The sequence below is a fragment of the Benincasa hispida genome, chromosome 12 (genome assembly GCF_009727055.1).
Source record: "Benincasa hispida cultivar B227 chromosome 12, ASM972705v1, whole genome shotgun sequence".
NCBI lineage: Eukaryota > Viridiplantae > Streptophyta > Magnoliopsida > Cucurbitales > Cucurbitaceae > Benincasa > Benincasa hispida.
The window spans coordinates 70475556-70491561 of record NC_052360.1 but is presented as its reverse complement, the minus strand read 5'-3'; the positions used below and the strand labels follow the sequence as shown (position 1 = coordinate 70491561).

Below are 16006 nucleotides of genomic sequence, written 5' to 3'. Positions count from 1 at the left end.
CGTAGTACAATTTAAGTAGTAAAGAAAAAATTGTCATATGATGTGTTATGTACAATGTATAAGGTAGTAAATTTAATTATATTAAGAAATTTGGAAATTGATTTCCACAATCGTATACATGAAATTAAAAAAATACATTGTAAAAGCCACAAACTAAACATAAAGCTACTGATTGTTACGTAACTCCCAGTCAGATTATATATTATGTGTCAGTTCATCTCTACATTGTGTCCATTCATTTGAACTCTTAATATAATTGATCTCGCCCCACCAATGGTAGAAGAATGTGAATCCACCTCGTCTAGATCCTCGAGTATTTTGCCAGTATTCATCTCCTTATTAATAAGATTATGAAGAAGGCAACATGTCGTGATCGTTCGAGTTTGGACTTGCATGGGATAGTATGATTTTTCGTGGAATATTGCCCATCTCTTTTTCAACAGCCCGAATGCCCTTTCAATGACATTCCTCATAGAAGAGTGTTTCATGTTAAAAAATTCTCTTGCAGTTGTTGGTGTATTCCCTCATCCACATCATTTCGAAAGATGATATCGTTCTTCTCTATATGGTGCTAAGAAGCCCTATACATTTAGCTACCCAACATCACATAGATAATAATGCCCTATATAATGTCCAATTGTATGAAATCATAATCGTTGAGTACTACGATGTACGATAAGAAGTTGCGTGTGTAAGTTGTTATCCTTCGGAACCTTCAATCTGTTAGGTTATGATATTGCATCTCTAAGCACACGAGAATCAGCTGCATAACCTTCCCACCCAGGTAAGACAAACACGAAATTGCCATTCGTGTCGCAAACACCAAGAACATTCGTGGCGATTTCACCCTTCCTTATCCTGTACCTTGGTCGATCAGTGGCATTCACATTGACCTTTATGTACGTACCATCTAATGCACCTAGACAATCTTGTGCGAATACAACGTATGAAATATTCATATACATAAGTTATCTAAACTAGATACGGACAACGCACCAACATTTGTTTAGTTTCACCATACCTCAAACCATCTCCATCTCGGATCTGTACAGGAGGTTGTGATTGGCAAAGGTTTTTTCAATAGTACTTCATGTAGACGTAAAACGATGTAGAGAATGGAGTTGAAATTTCTAGAAACTATTTCACTAGACCTAACGAACTCTCTATGAACTACTTTTTTCTTAATATCATGGGCTAAGATATGCAAGAACATGGCAACCATCTTCTCAACATCTACAACTTTTGTTCCCACTAATCCGCCAGTTGTCCTTAGTAAAGTAAATAAAATGGCAAAACTTCTTTTAACCATTAGCGTGCTTTCATGACAACATAAATCAGACTCATGGATTAGCCGAAAGTATGTTAATTTCCTAATATGATGTCCAATGTAATGTGACAGGTATTCTATCCTCCTATGATCGTTGGGTAACAACTCTAGTATTAGCAGTAATTGACGTTGGGTAGCTGTGAACATCGTTAGTATGGTTACTACTCCTTGGGGGTCCATTATACCGTAGATTACGAAAATTGGCCCTTGAAACATTTATTCATGAGTGGTTTTTGAAATTTACGCAAAATTTAATTTTAGTTTCAAACTAATGTATTTTTAATATATACTTATCATGGAATTTTAAATGCATGCAAAATTGTATGATACAGCTTAGTAATAGTAGTAATAGTAGCTTGCAATACTTTTTAATGTTTAACGTTAAGATTGAAACTTTTATCTAAATTTAGAGTGCAATTGGATGAAATTGAAAGTTTGAAGTAAAAATGTGTATTTTTTTTCTTTTCTCTTTTCTACTTATTTACCAAATAAGTTTAAATCGTTATCTACAAACTTTTAAGTTTGTTCGCCTTAATCCTTAAAGACAGTTACGTAGCTGTTACTTTACTTTTAATTTATCAATAAAAAATTTTGTTTGAATTTTATCAAATATATTCAACCCTACCAAATGAAGCTATCAAATGGGTATTATTAACATTTTCTGCTGATCACTAGCATGCTTTAACCTATAGATGAGTGCTAGGCCCTATAAACTTTATTATTATTATTATTATCAACAACAATAACCATATTAAATTTCACACAATGTCGTCGAATAATTTCATGTTTGAATATGAACATGGAAATTAAAATTCTCATTGATAAAATAGTCTTAATTTTAGTAGGTTTCATTTTAGGCTCATGATCAAATCTTGAGTTTTAAATGAAAAATAAATCAATAAAAAGAAAAATGTGATGAAGCCTATCAAATATTTAGGAAGAAAATCAAGCCTTTTAAGAATGAAAATTGTTGTAATAAAAAAACTGCAAAAACATAATTAATATATAACTAAATGAATTTAAGTTTTGTATCAACAAACACTTCAAATATATAGGATAAAATTTGAGAAAAGAAGAAGTATGGATTAGTTTCCACCCAACCTACAACACATGAAAGAAAAGATTTTAAATCTACCAACCATAAAAATAAACAAGAAAATAGTGAAATAAATAGTACAAACAAAGACAATAAGCAGAAAAAGGAAAAGACTATCAAGAAGGACACAAAAGAAAAGAAAATTGAGACAAAGAAGAGTACCACCTTACATATGATATGAGAAAATGTGAAGCTTCACTTGTTCTCTAATAAGTTGAACACTATGACAATCAATAAATAGATGCTTCAGTAATAATATAAAGAAAAAAGTGAAAGTGACTTAACAAGAGATGTGATAAGCAACACAAACGAGAAGGATGGGGAAGGGACTTACCAACAATGATGTAGTGAAGATGGGGTTGTCTTCATAGTTGTAAGGAAAAGAGGTCTCATTTATAGCGAAGAGAAGATATTTACATTCTATTTGATAGGTAGGTCAAGTTTAGGTGTACCTATAGTAATAAGTACACCTTGGAAACACCATCTAGTGAAATAAAGTGAATAGTGTACCATTGATGTGAACTAAATACATTGGGAACCAAAGAAACCACTACTGTCAATCACATTAATAGAGTACTTGCAAACCACTACTTTACAAATCACTACTTCCAATCAAACTAGAATAAACCAAACAAGAACAACTTGGGAACCAAACAAGAGTTATGACATAGTTGCAATGAGATTGAAAAAAAAAAAAAAAAGGAAGCCAACAAATAATCAACTATCCTAGTATTATGCTTAGATAGTAAGAACTAGCCTCAGTGCAACGAAATTCTTTCTTAAATCGTTATGAATTGGATAATATGATGTATCATGGTAAATTATATACATTGATCATTAGAGTCAATGCAAAAACAACCATTGAAATGGTAGCATACCTTTGACCTATAAATAGAGACCAAGAAAGAGAATCACATCATGAAAATAACATTGTAATCAATGTTTATACAGTGAATAGTAATTATAATCAGAGACCAAGAACGGGTAAAAGAATAGGGGTCGATAATCAAAGACCAAGAACATATATCAAATCAGAGACCAAGAACAGATACCTTTAACCTATAAATAGCATTACAAAAAATGAATAGGGTCCGATAATCAGAGACCAAGAACAAGTAAAGAAAAATGTAAGTGCAATTATAATCAATGTTTATACAGTGATCGATAATCAAAGACCAAAAACAAATATCAAATCTCAGGGAAATACAATTATAGTTAATGTTTATACAGTGACATACAATTATCATAGACCAATAATCAAATACCAAGATCTGAACACTGAAATCAAGCATAAAGCAAAATAATCGGAGTAAACTGAAAAGATGTGTAAAAATAAGCTAACGATGTGTAAAAAATAAGCTTACATTTGTCAAAAAAAATGAAGGAAAAAAATTACAATGACTCGTCATCGGCTGGTGAAGAGAAAGAAGACTTACCATTCAATCTAGTAACCCTACCAAGATCCGAACACCATCCTCCATCCCCTACCATGCTCCAAACAAGGATCTTCATTCCCTACCAAGCAAGATCTGAGCTCCAACATGGTTGTACGATTTTAGACTCAAATAGATAAGAGGGACAACACAAAATATTGGAGAACCGAAAGAAGCGGCAAGGGGAAACCCTCATTTGGAGCAAAGAGAGCAAAGAGAACCGAAAGAAGCGGCAAAATAAAGGAGGAATGAGAGTGGCGTTTGGAACGGCAAGAGAGAGGAAGCTCCAAAACCCACCAGGAACGACGCTGATCAAGAACAATGGCGAAATCCTAAAGAGAAGAGACGAGACGGAGGAAATAATGCAAATGAGCAAAATGATCGGAGTAAGCAAAATGGGAGAGTGCATAACAGTGGTGTGGGTTAAGTGGGATTCGACTCCAAATAAGGGGCCCAAACGCCCCTCTAAAAACTCCATTTAAATCTTTGAGCTTTCATTGTCGTGCCTAGTACGTCATAATAAAATGTTAGAATTTCTAATTTAGTATCATACAAGTCCTCAAAATGTATCAATTAAATTAATAATGTACAACATTCGAAAAATTGACTTCTAAAACTCTATTTAGTAACCATTTTATTTTTAGTTTTTGATTTTTGAAAACTAAGCCTATTTCCTCTTTATTTCTTACAATGATTTGCATATCTACTAAGTACAATGATTGAATTCTTAACTAAATTCCAAAAACAAAAACAAAATTCTAAAAGCTACTTTTTTTTAGTTTTCAAATTTTGAGTTGTTTTTTAAACCATTGATAAAAAAATAGATAAATAAGAAATAAATTTAGGAGTTGTTTGGGACATTGAGTTGTGATAGGATGTCTGGAATTCATATGTCTGTGGAGTTCATATATCTGTGTTTGGGGTGCAGAATTATTTGGTCTAAGTTCATATGTGTGTTTGGAGTGCATAGTTGAGTTCATATGTCTAGGCCATTTGGTGCAGTTTTTTGAACTCTAAATAATCTGCTTTTATGATTACTGTTTTTGTTTTGAAAATTTTTTATTCAATAATTCTACACATCTTTGTTTGAATAAAATATGTATTGCAATTTTTTCTTTTAATTTTTAAAGCTTTTTTTTCTTTCTTTCTTTTTTGGGTAATGAATAATAATTAACTCATTCCATTTCTTGAAGAAATATGGTTAAATAAAATGAAAAACCAAAGAGAAATAAAAAAAATTTATTCCTAATTTTTCTCCATGAATTTCATTATCAACTTCTTCTTTTTCTTCTTCTTTCTATTGTTACTTTGTATTTTTACTCTGTCATCAATTTTTTTTTTAATTAAATCTCCCCCATCATCTTAGCAGCCAATGGAATGTCACCACATTTTTTCAATAATTTCATTTTCAAGTCCTCCAAATTTGGAGGATCATCAGAGAAAAATCTTCATTTTTTATTAATTATTGCTAGAAAATATTCCAGGATTTTTTTTTTCATTTTATGGTTTTTTTTATATGTTACATGCTTTTCGTCTAAATATTCTTAACACTCCTTTGATATGTGAATTCAATTAAATAAAAATATATTTTACAATTTTTTTTATGTATAAATATTATACTTAATATAGACAAAATATTATTATTTATATAATCAACGACCCTACAATATACTTTAATAGTCACCAGTCTTATAATAGTCGAAAATGGTTATCAAAGTTGATTATCGAAGATGATTTTCACTAGAGTTTGTAGTCGGAGCTTGAAGTTGGTCGCATGAAGGTGGTATTGGAGTTGGTCGTCGGAGATGGTTTTCGGAGCCCGGAGTTGATCGCACGAAGGTGGTCGTTAAAGTTGATCATCGAAGGTGATTTTCGTCAGAGTTTGTAGTCGGAGGTGGTTGTCGGAGTTGGTCATCGAAATTTGTTGTCGAAGGTGGTTATCAGAGTCTGAAATTGGTCGTCGGAGTTAGTCACGTGAAAGTGGTCATCGGAGTTGGATCACTGAAGTTGACATCAGAGATGGTTGCCGAAGTTGGTCATGCGAAGGTTGCGCGGAGACCAAAGTTGGTCATCGTGGTCGAAATTGTCATCAGGGTTGGCAACGAGACTGGGACGGGGAGAGGGAGGGACTCCACATTCCTGTCCCTACGGGGGGTATTTCCCCCCATCATCGCCAATTGAAGGCGGGGCGAGGATGAGGATTCCCCGCTGGGGAAATAGGTCTCCGTGGGGACCCATCCCCGTTTTTTATTTATATGTAAATATATAAATATTTGTAATATATATATTAAAAAAAAATTAATTGGGACAGGGACAAGGACGAGGTGGGGATACCCTCCCCGTCCCTGCCCCATCCCCGACCAGGGACTTGGTTATAATCCCCGTTTGACCCCCATCCCCGGTTTGGTCAGGGTGGGGACCCGACTCCACATGGATTTTTGCCAACCCTAGTTGTCATTGGAGGTGGTTGTTGAAGCCCGAAGTTGATCATTGGAGTTGTCACTGGATGTGGTTGTTGGAGCTCGGAGTTGGTCGTCGAAGTTGTCATCGGAGGTGAATGTCGAAGCGCAAAGTTGTTTGCCAGAGTTTTCAACGGAGGTGGTTGTCGGAGTCTGGAGTTGTTCGTTGGAGTTGTCATTGGAGGTGGTTATCGGAGCCCGGAGTTAGTTCTCGAAATGTGATAGCTATAATCGCCGACAGTGGTCGATTGGTGGAGCCATTGAGAACATTTGAAGAAAGAATAGTTGGATGAATTAGAATGAGTTGGTAAAATATATCAACTCAACTCCATCAACATTTAAAGTTGGTGTATTATACTAACTCAACTCATCTCATATTAATGAGCCAAACACCCCCTAGAAGTGGAAGTAATTTTTATAGGCTTAATTTTAATAATAAAAAAAATAATCTAAATGGGACCTAAATCTATAATTATAATTTAGAACTTTCTAAAAAAACAACTTTTTAATTCACGTGGGAAACATTAGATGCAATAATAATTAGGTTAAATAACCCTTAGTCACGATAGACTTTTTCTATTTGATCTCTGTCAAATTGTCCTCATAGTTTCAATAAATGTTTAAGATAATTTTAGAGGCAACCATCATAAATTGACCTAATGGTGATTTAATATCTTACGTAAGATCCAAACACTCATATATTAAATTAAAAATTAAAAAAAAAAACTTTAAAGACAAATTAATGTTAAAAACTTAATTAATTAGCTCTAAAAATACAACACATTGCGATATTGTTAATTTAATGTCAACTTTCTAAAGAAAATTAAAAAAAAAACAATAGTCTCCATCAGTCATGACTCTAAATTTTGAAAACATATTCAATTTGTGCTCTTTGCATAAAGATTATCTTTATTATTATTTAACCAATTTTGATAAAAAAAAATTAACTTCGAAAACAAATTTTAAGATGAATTAAACATACATAGACACAGTATACAAATTAAATTTAAACATGACCAAAAATATTTTCTCAGCTAACAAAGATTTCACCAATATTTATGGTTGTTTTCAAATATAGAAAAAAATAAACCAAAATATTTACAAATATAACAAAATATCACAGAATATCTGCAATAGACCATGATAGACTATTATCTATATCTATCTGTGTCATGAATCTATCGCAGATAGACTGATTTTTGCTATATTTATATTTCCAGTAATTTTGTCATTTATAACAATCTTCCTTATGTTTATTATAAACCTAAACCGTAAATAAAATGTTATTGTTAGTCATCATGTTGTAGACTTCCCACCTGTTCATTGAAGGACTTCTCTATTCTTAATTTCATGCCAGTCTGATATTAAATTTACAAACAATAATAATAACAAAGTAATTGTTTTAAATGACATTGAAAATATTTTTAAATATAATAAAATGTCACTATCTATCAATAATATATCTACCAGTGTCTATCACTGAAACATTATATCATATTTGTAAATAAGTTGACTCATTTCCTATATTTGAATACAACCCTAATAATAATAAGCGAAGAAGTGGAAATTTTTATCCATGTTTTCTTCTTTTATTGTGCACATTTCATAAACAAAAAAAGTACAGAAGTAGTTGTAGTTTAACACCACTTTGTTGAACTATAACAATCTTGGTCCAAAGTTTCTCTAAAGAAGCAAAAAATATAAGCATAATAAATGGAAGCAAAATCATCAAAATGGTAGCTTCTTAAATGGAGAAGAGAAGAATGGGGAATGGGAAGAGAAAAGCAAGATGCTTTGTATTTATTAATATGGCTGAAAATGTGAATCTGATACAACAATCCAAGCAATTTCCTATACAGGCAAATATTTTGTTTAACCCCAACAAACAAGGGAGAAAGGAAAAAAAAAAAAAAGAAAAAAGGATCAGAGTGCAAAAATTCCAGATATTTACAGATTAATAAAATTCCCCAAAATGTATTATTTACTTACCAATAATGATAATAATATCAGAGCCCCCTCCCCTCATCTAAAGAAAATCCCTCCAGCTTTGTTCCAACTCCATTCTTTCTGCAACGAAAAAAATGAAAGACCACATGGGGGAAAATAGTGCCTATTTGATAGAATAAGAGTGAGTACAAACCGACTCGAGCGCCTCCATGAACAAGGCCGAGAAGCTGGTCAAGGCCTGGAAAACCCCAGGCAATCCAGTTTGGAGATTGTTGAGTGTCATTGCTCTTGTCACTTCTACTGCTTTGGAATGCTTTATCTTCTCTTCTTCAACTCGTCTTTGGCACGCGATGAGCTCGATTTTTTTCTCGGCTAGAGGATCTCGAGCATCTAAAATATGCCCATGGTCTGGTCCAGTGTCTGGAAGTCCTATACCAACCATGGAGTAAGAGTTGTAAAACTTCTTCTCTAAGTTCATGATTGATGCAGATTTTTTCTCAAACTCCTTTGATGCTGATTCGGTGCGTTTTTTGATCTTCATCTCTTCATTCTGTTTTACAGATATCACATGAACAACATTAATGAAACTTTTGATCGCCTCGGAAGCAACTGTGTCGGGGACACGATCCAGAGCAAGCTTCCACTGATCACAAAATATCTCAGAAGGTTCTTTGTTGTCAAGTAAGCTGTCATTGTTAACTGGAATAAAGGAGAGTTTAAGCCAACCGTGGAGGGATCGGATAAAGTCGCGTTGGAACTTAATCAAGCGACAAAAACTGGAGTGCCAAGCTGTGACCATGGATTCAAGATCACGGGTTGCCTGACGATGCAATTCAGAAGTTGAGTCACCATGACTTGTTTGGTTAACAAGGCCTCGAACCTGTTGCACAATGTTGTTCTGGATGTCATGGTACTGGTGCATTGATCTCCACATGTACATTAGCCTGTATCATACAAATAAGAAAAATTAAGTCCAATTACAGTGTCCTGCTAAAATAGCCCAAACGCATAGTCGACATCACATGGAAGGATTCGTGTTTCCACAGAAAATAGAGACCTTGGCTTTCAAGTGAAAACCATTAGAACAAATAATACAAAAAGAAAAATCTGACAGTCATCTTATTTTGTATTGCAAGATAAAATTGTTCATGTATTTCATCAAATAATAAAATGAGGCGTTTATCAATTTTTGTAAGAAAATAGATGAAAACCAATGTTCTTCAATCCTTGATACCTCCTACACACACACACACACACAGCTCATCAATGCATATTTATAGGTTTCAAAATTGTAACAGATTCACTTAGCATCAGGTAGTTTGTATCTATAGCCAAAATCAGATTCTATACAAAATGCGTCACTCGGATTATTCTCTTTGTTATCTCTGAATTGTGAAGAAATGGAAACCACCAATCAATCACTCACTTCACGGAGTTTATCATACTACAAGCTGTAGTATGAAAATGTCAGTCGGACAACTATTTCTCAGTCTATGTCAATGATGTGAAAACATCTAAGGTCTAAATGTCTAACATTTCGCTAATGAATACGAATGTCACCATCTGAAAGGCACTACGTGAAACGAGAGTATGCATCCACACCCATATAACAGCCTTGAGAGAAGATGGCAGAGAATTGACCCCATCCTAAGCATATTTTGATGTTGCAACTTGATAGAGTATCCAAATGAGCCTCAAGTGTTATCCTTCTACACAATCTGAATTATTTTCTATAATCTAGGTTTCCATATATGACTGTCTCCTCGGTTCACATTTCAAGCACATCTACAGACCACAGAAGTAGGCTTTCACTGGAAGTAGGCCAAGTAACAGGGAGGACAGAAAAATGTGAATCTTGGAAATAAAACTTTAGGTCTTTTCTCAACCGGGTCGGTCGTCAGAAAATTGACAGAAGGCGGCTTGTAACAGATGAGATTAATAAATCTGGTATGGAAAGGAAATATACGAAAGAAGGTGAAGTTCTTTCTCTAGAATTGTCCTTCCAAACCTTTATATACTTCGGCATAGGTTGCAGAAAGAGTGCCCAAATTGAGCACTCTCCGAAGAAAGCCAACAAAATGTTTTGTTTCATTTCAGGAACAGCAACAATTGTTGTAGAATTTTGGTTCCTCTAAAAATCATTAAGACATTCCATTAGTCAATAGATAAATTGCAGCAGATGCATGGGTCTGTTGAATGACAAAAAACAGCTAAAGGAACCCTCGGAAAAACCTAGTAAAAGCACTGCTTCGAAAACCAGCAATGGTGAAAAATTAGAGAGTTTTCAATGACGAGGAAAGTAATTGGGACAATATAGTTGAAAAGGCTAGTGTTCCTCACACAAATAAGTTAGATCCATAAGATTCTAAACTTCCTAACTTTATTAGTCTTGGAAAGGAGAGATTGAGAATGGACAAATATAAGAGTTGACATCTAATGGACACACTCTTAAGATGAGTTTTATCTATCAGATTCAGAGGTATGAGGCCATATTAAGATTCAACTCCAGAGAAAACAACTCACAATGCAAAAGTAAGACACGAGACATTCCAGGATCACTCCAGTCGTTGCATCTATTGCACACTTAGGTGGGGGCTTTACAGATAAATTGACTATTTTCCTTTATTTCAACGAGCCGGATGACAAAATTCAGTCACTATACAAGCATTGCATTCCTTGACATTGTTAGACGGAGACCACCACAAAATAAAAGACATTATTCATGGAACAGTTGATCCCATTGCACAGCTTGAAACATATCACACTGTCCATGACGGATAGGGGCCAGTATGGGGATAGGGGCCACTGATACACAAACAAACAAACAAACGCACACGCCCGTGCACACACACGTAATAATGATACAAATAAATTGCAATGTCAAAAAGAAATCACAATATAACAAGAGCCTTTTGAGAGGGTTCTCTCTCACACAAATTATCCATAATGAATAATCCCAAAATATGACCTACCCAATAACATTAACTCCCCCTATTTATAACCAAGTTCCACCAAGCTAATTACCAAAATGCCTTCACTACTATCCTACTAATATTCCCAATATATCCCCTGTTACTATTCTCACACATTATCAGGTTAACATCAAGTAAACAATTATTATGACACAATCAGCACATTCAAAATAGTGCAGGGATAAGCGAGTGGCAATCATCGACTCATGCAAGGAAAAAGTCTCTTCTAAATGATGCAATTCAAGCTAATAGGACTAGTGAGCTAGGTAAAACTTCTTCTCTGTTTTTTTTTTTTTTTTTTTTTTTTTTTTTTTTTTTTTTTTTTTTGAAAAAGATAAGAAACAATTTCATAGATGGAATAAAATTATCCTATTGAAACTTCAAAATTATAAAACAAACTAGCCTGTTTTACTAAATCGTGTAGATATTTTAAATTAAAAAGACATAGTTATCCTAGTCTACCGCTGCCATCAAATTTGAAATTCAGAGATCGGAGAGATGTGCAAGTTGCATTCTCTTGTCAATATTATTGCTGCACAGTTCTCATCTCACAATTTTGCACCAAAACAATTGTCACAAAAACATGCTGAAGAGAGTGGAATTACCCATGGCAAAGTTCAACAAGCTGAGGAATAAGATCCGAATCTCTTAGACCAACTATGGCAGTAGAAGTTGTATTGACAGCTTGAGATGTGACAATAATTAGTGACTGCAGTCTAGTTATAGCAGCCTTCGTCTTATCTAACTTGCTTTCATCCTCCCCCTTGTACTCCTGACTTTGCAACGATGACAATTTCTTTTCATGTTCAATCTTCACACCTTCTCTAGCCTGAAAATATTTTTTATAGAACATATTAACCATCAAAAACACCAAACATTTATATAGTCTCTATACATAATTAAAATGTGAAACCAAGTAAGGATAAGAGGACTGTAATATTCAAGGGAGACTTTGAATGAATAACATCTATCCTTTTCTATCACACATTACGAGAGAGAGAGATAATGAATAGTCTAGGAGGCACATCCATAGTCACAATAAAATAAACTACTCTTATTCTTCCATTCTATCTTTGTGTTTCGAACTTTCGGACTTAAAGAAACATACTATACCATACATTCCACAGTGGACTAAATAGTGAGACATCAACACATCCCTTGCAGATTTGACTCCTCTCCGGCTCTCTCCTTATTTGTAATACTATATTATTATAAACCAAAACAACAATCTACAGTCTGATATTGCTTAAAGGCCTATTTGGAACGACTTTCTAAATGCTTTAAAAAATAATTTTAAGAGCAAGAAAAGTATTTTTAAACACTTAAAAATTCCTTAAATGACAAGAATTTTACAAAACAAAACAATGAAGCAAAATAAAAATAGAAGGAAGTTTAGCATGTAATAATAAAATGTAATATTTTGGGATTACCTCACAAACAAACTCATTTTATTTAATATAGTGCAGTTGGTATAAGACATACAAATAACTAATGATTCCGTAAAATAAAGTATAGTTTAATGGTTAGCTCCTAAAAAAAATTGGTTACTATAATAACTTCTAAATATCCAAACCCGCACACATATTCTCAAAACAAATATATTAAAAAAATGTTATCTATAGCAACGTGTCACTAATTTATTTCACTTAGCCAGCCGCCAACAAGGATAAAGCTTAGAAACAGTGAATTAGGCTGACCCATTTGTCAATAAGACAAAAATCAAAGGGCAATATGGTCATTAAAATAATTGCATCGAAAGTTATTTGTTATTCAGACAAGACGACGACGTCTCAAATTACGGAAATACCACACCCCTATAGTCAAATGGCGTCGCCACGGAGGGTATTATCGTCATAAAAGTAAAGACCCAGTGGCATTGACGTCATTTGGCAATCTCTGCTGTGGACTCACGCTAACATGTAGCAGAGACATTGCTGAGTCATATTTCTAAAAACACCTTTTTGAAAAATAAAATACTTTTTTCACATTAAATAGTAATTAATTATAATAAAAAGAAAAAGGAAAGTTAAAACTTTTTGACGAAACAAAAGTCTATCTAATCTTTTTTCTTTCTTACCTTCACCTCCTGGTAGAGCTTCTTCTCCCAAGCCAAAAGCCGGTCCAATGTCGAACAGAGGCTTTTTGAACCGCCCGGTTGGTCGAGGGAACCGGTGTCGAGCCGGTACTTGACCGACAATGGCGGTTTCGAGGTCCAGGTCGAGCTCAAGGTGCTCAACACGCTGCTCGAATGGTATACCGTCTCTGCAATTTGAACCAATCAAATTTCAATTCGAGTGATGGAAGAGAAAATCAAATATCAAATAAAGAATTTCAGTTGAAAATCAAAGAAATTAGGTTTCGTGTTTGGTTCCTGAGAAATTGCAAGAAACAATCGGGAGAGATGAGTTTTCAATTCACATGAAAATCTTCGTTAATGTGATCGGAAATCGCTGAATTGATCTATGAGAAGTCTTTGGATTACAACAATTTGATGCAGAATTGCAGTATTTTGATCCTTGAATGCGAAATTTCTAAGCAGTTTAAGAGGTGGAAAATGAAGATAACTTTGAACTTACTTTTTAGCTGCCGAAAGCTTTTGTCCAATTCTGCTTTACCAATCTCTAGCATCTTTGAAACTGAATCTCCTGCAACAGCCGCCTTCTCGAAGTTTTCTTTGAGAGCATCAACAATTTCCTTCAAATCTTTGTGCCTCACAACCATTCTCAGGTCGGAGATCTCACCGGTCCGGAAGCTTCCTGCGGAGGAACCTGCGTCGTCGAACTTCTCCATCTGCGTCGCGTATTTGGCTGGTGGAGGAGGAGTCACTGGTTCGGGCGCTACCGACTCTGTTCGGATCGAGGATTCGAAATTGGACCGAGTGTCAGCCTCTGATCTCAAATCGGCATCTGTACCGTCAATTTCATCAATGTCTGATGAGCTCGTGGTGCTGTAATGATCTCCCCAATCGCTGCATTGAACCTCTTCTCTCTCGGTCTCCGTGTCGTCGAGATGGTGCTTCTGTTGCTGGAATTGATGACCGTCGTCTTTTTTGCTCTCCGATTTCCTATGGAAGAAGGTGTACTCCGATTGCTCGGTTTCGTCATCGTAATCATGGTAATCGTTGTTTGGATGAGGCTTCGGTTGTATCTGAGTTTGAGATCGACTCTGGAAGAATTCAGAGGAAGGAGGAGATGGAGGATAAAAGCTCTCCCAGTTCCAGACAGAGGAAGCTTGAGAAGGAGTACTGGAGTAAGTGGAATTAGGATAAGCAGTGGGAAAAGAAGCAGAAAAGCTAGATTTCTCACTCCTTGGAGAAGAAGAAGGATCCGATTCCGAGAGAATATGAGGGAGCTTCGGCGTCTGTTTACGGCGGCGATGTTGCCGGTGGTGCGGAACAGAAGACGAAATACTCGACGCAGAGAGAATATGCGGAAGCTTGGAGCTCGCTATGGTGCGCGACGGAGAGGTAGAAAACGACGGCGGCGCCGGAGGAGGATGGAGAGAAGGCGACGGCGATGGAACATTCGGCGGGACGGAATTCGTACCGAAAACTCCCCGCCTCGGTGGCGGCGGCGGCGGCGTGTGTGATTGGGGAGGGTTTTGAGTGTTGTGAAGGAATACGGCGGGGGTTTGGTCGGAGACGGAGAGGGGTTCGCCGGCGGCGAAGGCACAGAGAGCGGAGCCGGTGAGGCGAAGAGAGCGACAGTAGTCGGCATGTGCGGCGGCCAAATGGTGGCGAGAATAGACGGCCTCTTTCATGAGACGGCGGCGCTCCTTGCACCGCCGTACAGTGTCTTCGTGGTCGAGCTTTGAAGCTGTACAGCCCATTGTCGACTTTAAGCGCCGAAGACGGCGGAGGTGTGTGGTGGTCGGCGGTGGGGTAGGAGAGTTTGAGTGTAGCTTTGTTGGAGAGTAGAGAGTGGGGAGTGAATGAATCTATGGGACTAATTTTCTACGCGATTCTTTCGCTCTTCCAGCGGCCATTTTGGGTCTCTCCCTTTCCTTTCCTTTCCTTTTTTCTCTTAAAAGAGATCAAATTTGGACCATTTTGTTTTGCAACTTGTGGGGGGAATATCTCCTCTTTTTTTTTTTTTTTCCCCTTATATATACATCTTCATTTTAAATTTGAATGTTGATTAAATTACAAATTTCGTCCACTAATTTAGAGAATTTTAAAATTTAATATCCATAATTTATAATAATTATCTGAAAAGCACAAGGAACAGGGACTAAATTTTAAATTTATCGAAATCAACCAAATTTATAATTTAACATGTGTTAAATTCTAGGCTTTTACATATTAATATTATTAAGATTATTAAGATTATTAAGATTGTTTTCAAATAAAATCAAATGAGCCAATTTATTTATAAATATAGTAAAATGTCACGATAATAGGTTACGATATATCACAATAAACATCTATCACATTTTATCGACATCTATCAGTATCAATTACAGATGTTTATCACGGTCTCTCGCAGTAATGATAGACAGTGACATTTTGTTATACTTAAAAAATATTTTCAACAGTTCTACCATCTAAAACAATTACTCTTATTATTATCATCTTTTTTTTCTCTTCATTTCTATTGCTTGGTAGATTATATATGTTTTGATCAGTTAGCTATATTTGAAGTCTACTATATAAAGTTTTAACTATATTAGGTTGGTTGTTTTATTTTAATCTCGTACTTTTAAACCGTTTATTTTAGTCTTTAAATTTGTTAGAAAAATAAATAGAATTGTGGATAATATTTATTGTAACTTTG

General features: G+C 35.2%; 1 protein-coding gene across 4 annotated transcripts; it reads right to left on the bottom strand.

The window, feature by feature from the left end:
- Nucleotides 1–8086: 8086 nt before the first annotated feature.
- On the bottom strand, nucleotides 8087–15310 carry LOC120092930 (nitrate regulatory gene2 protein). Of its 4 annotated transcripts, XM_039051176.1 has the most exons (6): nucleotides 13811–15310; nucleotides 13312–13496; nucleotides 11840–12063; nucleotides 8456–9206; nucleotides 8305–8382; nucleotides 8090–8166 (listed from the first exon to the last, which is right to left on the bottom strand). In XM_039051176.1, the coding sequence occupies exons 1-5, from the start codon at nucleotides 15060–15062 to the stop codon at nucleotides 8338–8340; spliced, it is 2457 nt and encodes an 818-aa protein (XP_038907104.1). In that variant the 5' UTR covers nucleotides 15063–15310; the 3' UTR covers nucleotides 8090–8166; nucleotides 8305–8337. The 4 variants fall into 4 exon arrangements, 3 of the variants coding, with proteins under 3 accessions (XP_038907103.1, XP_038907105.1, XP_038907104.1); XM_039051175.1 differs by having other exon boundaries at nucleotides 8087–8382; XR_005486223.1 differs by having other exon boundaries at nucleotides 8305–9206; nucleotides 13811–15309.
- Nucleotides 15311–16006: the final 696 nt, after the last annotated feature.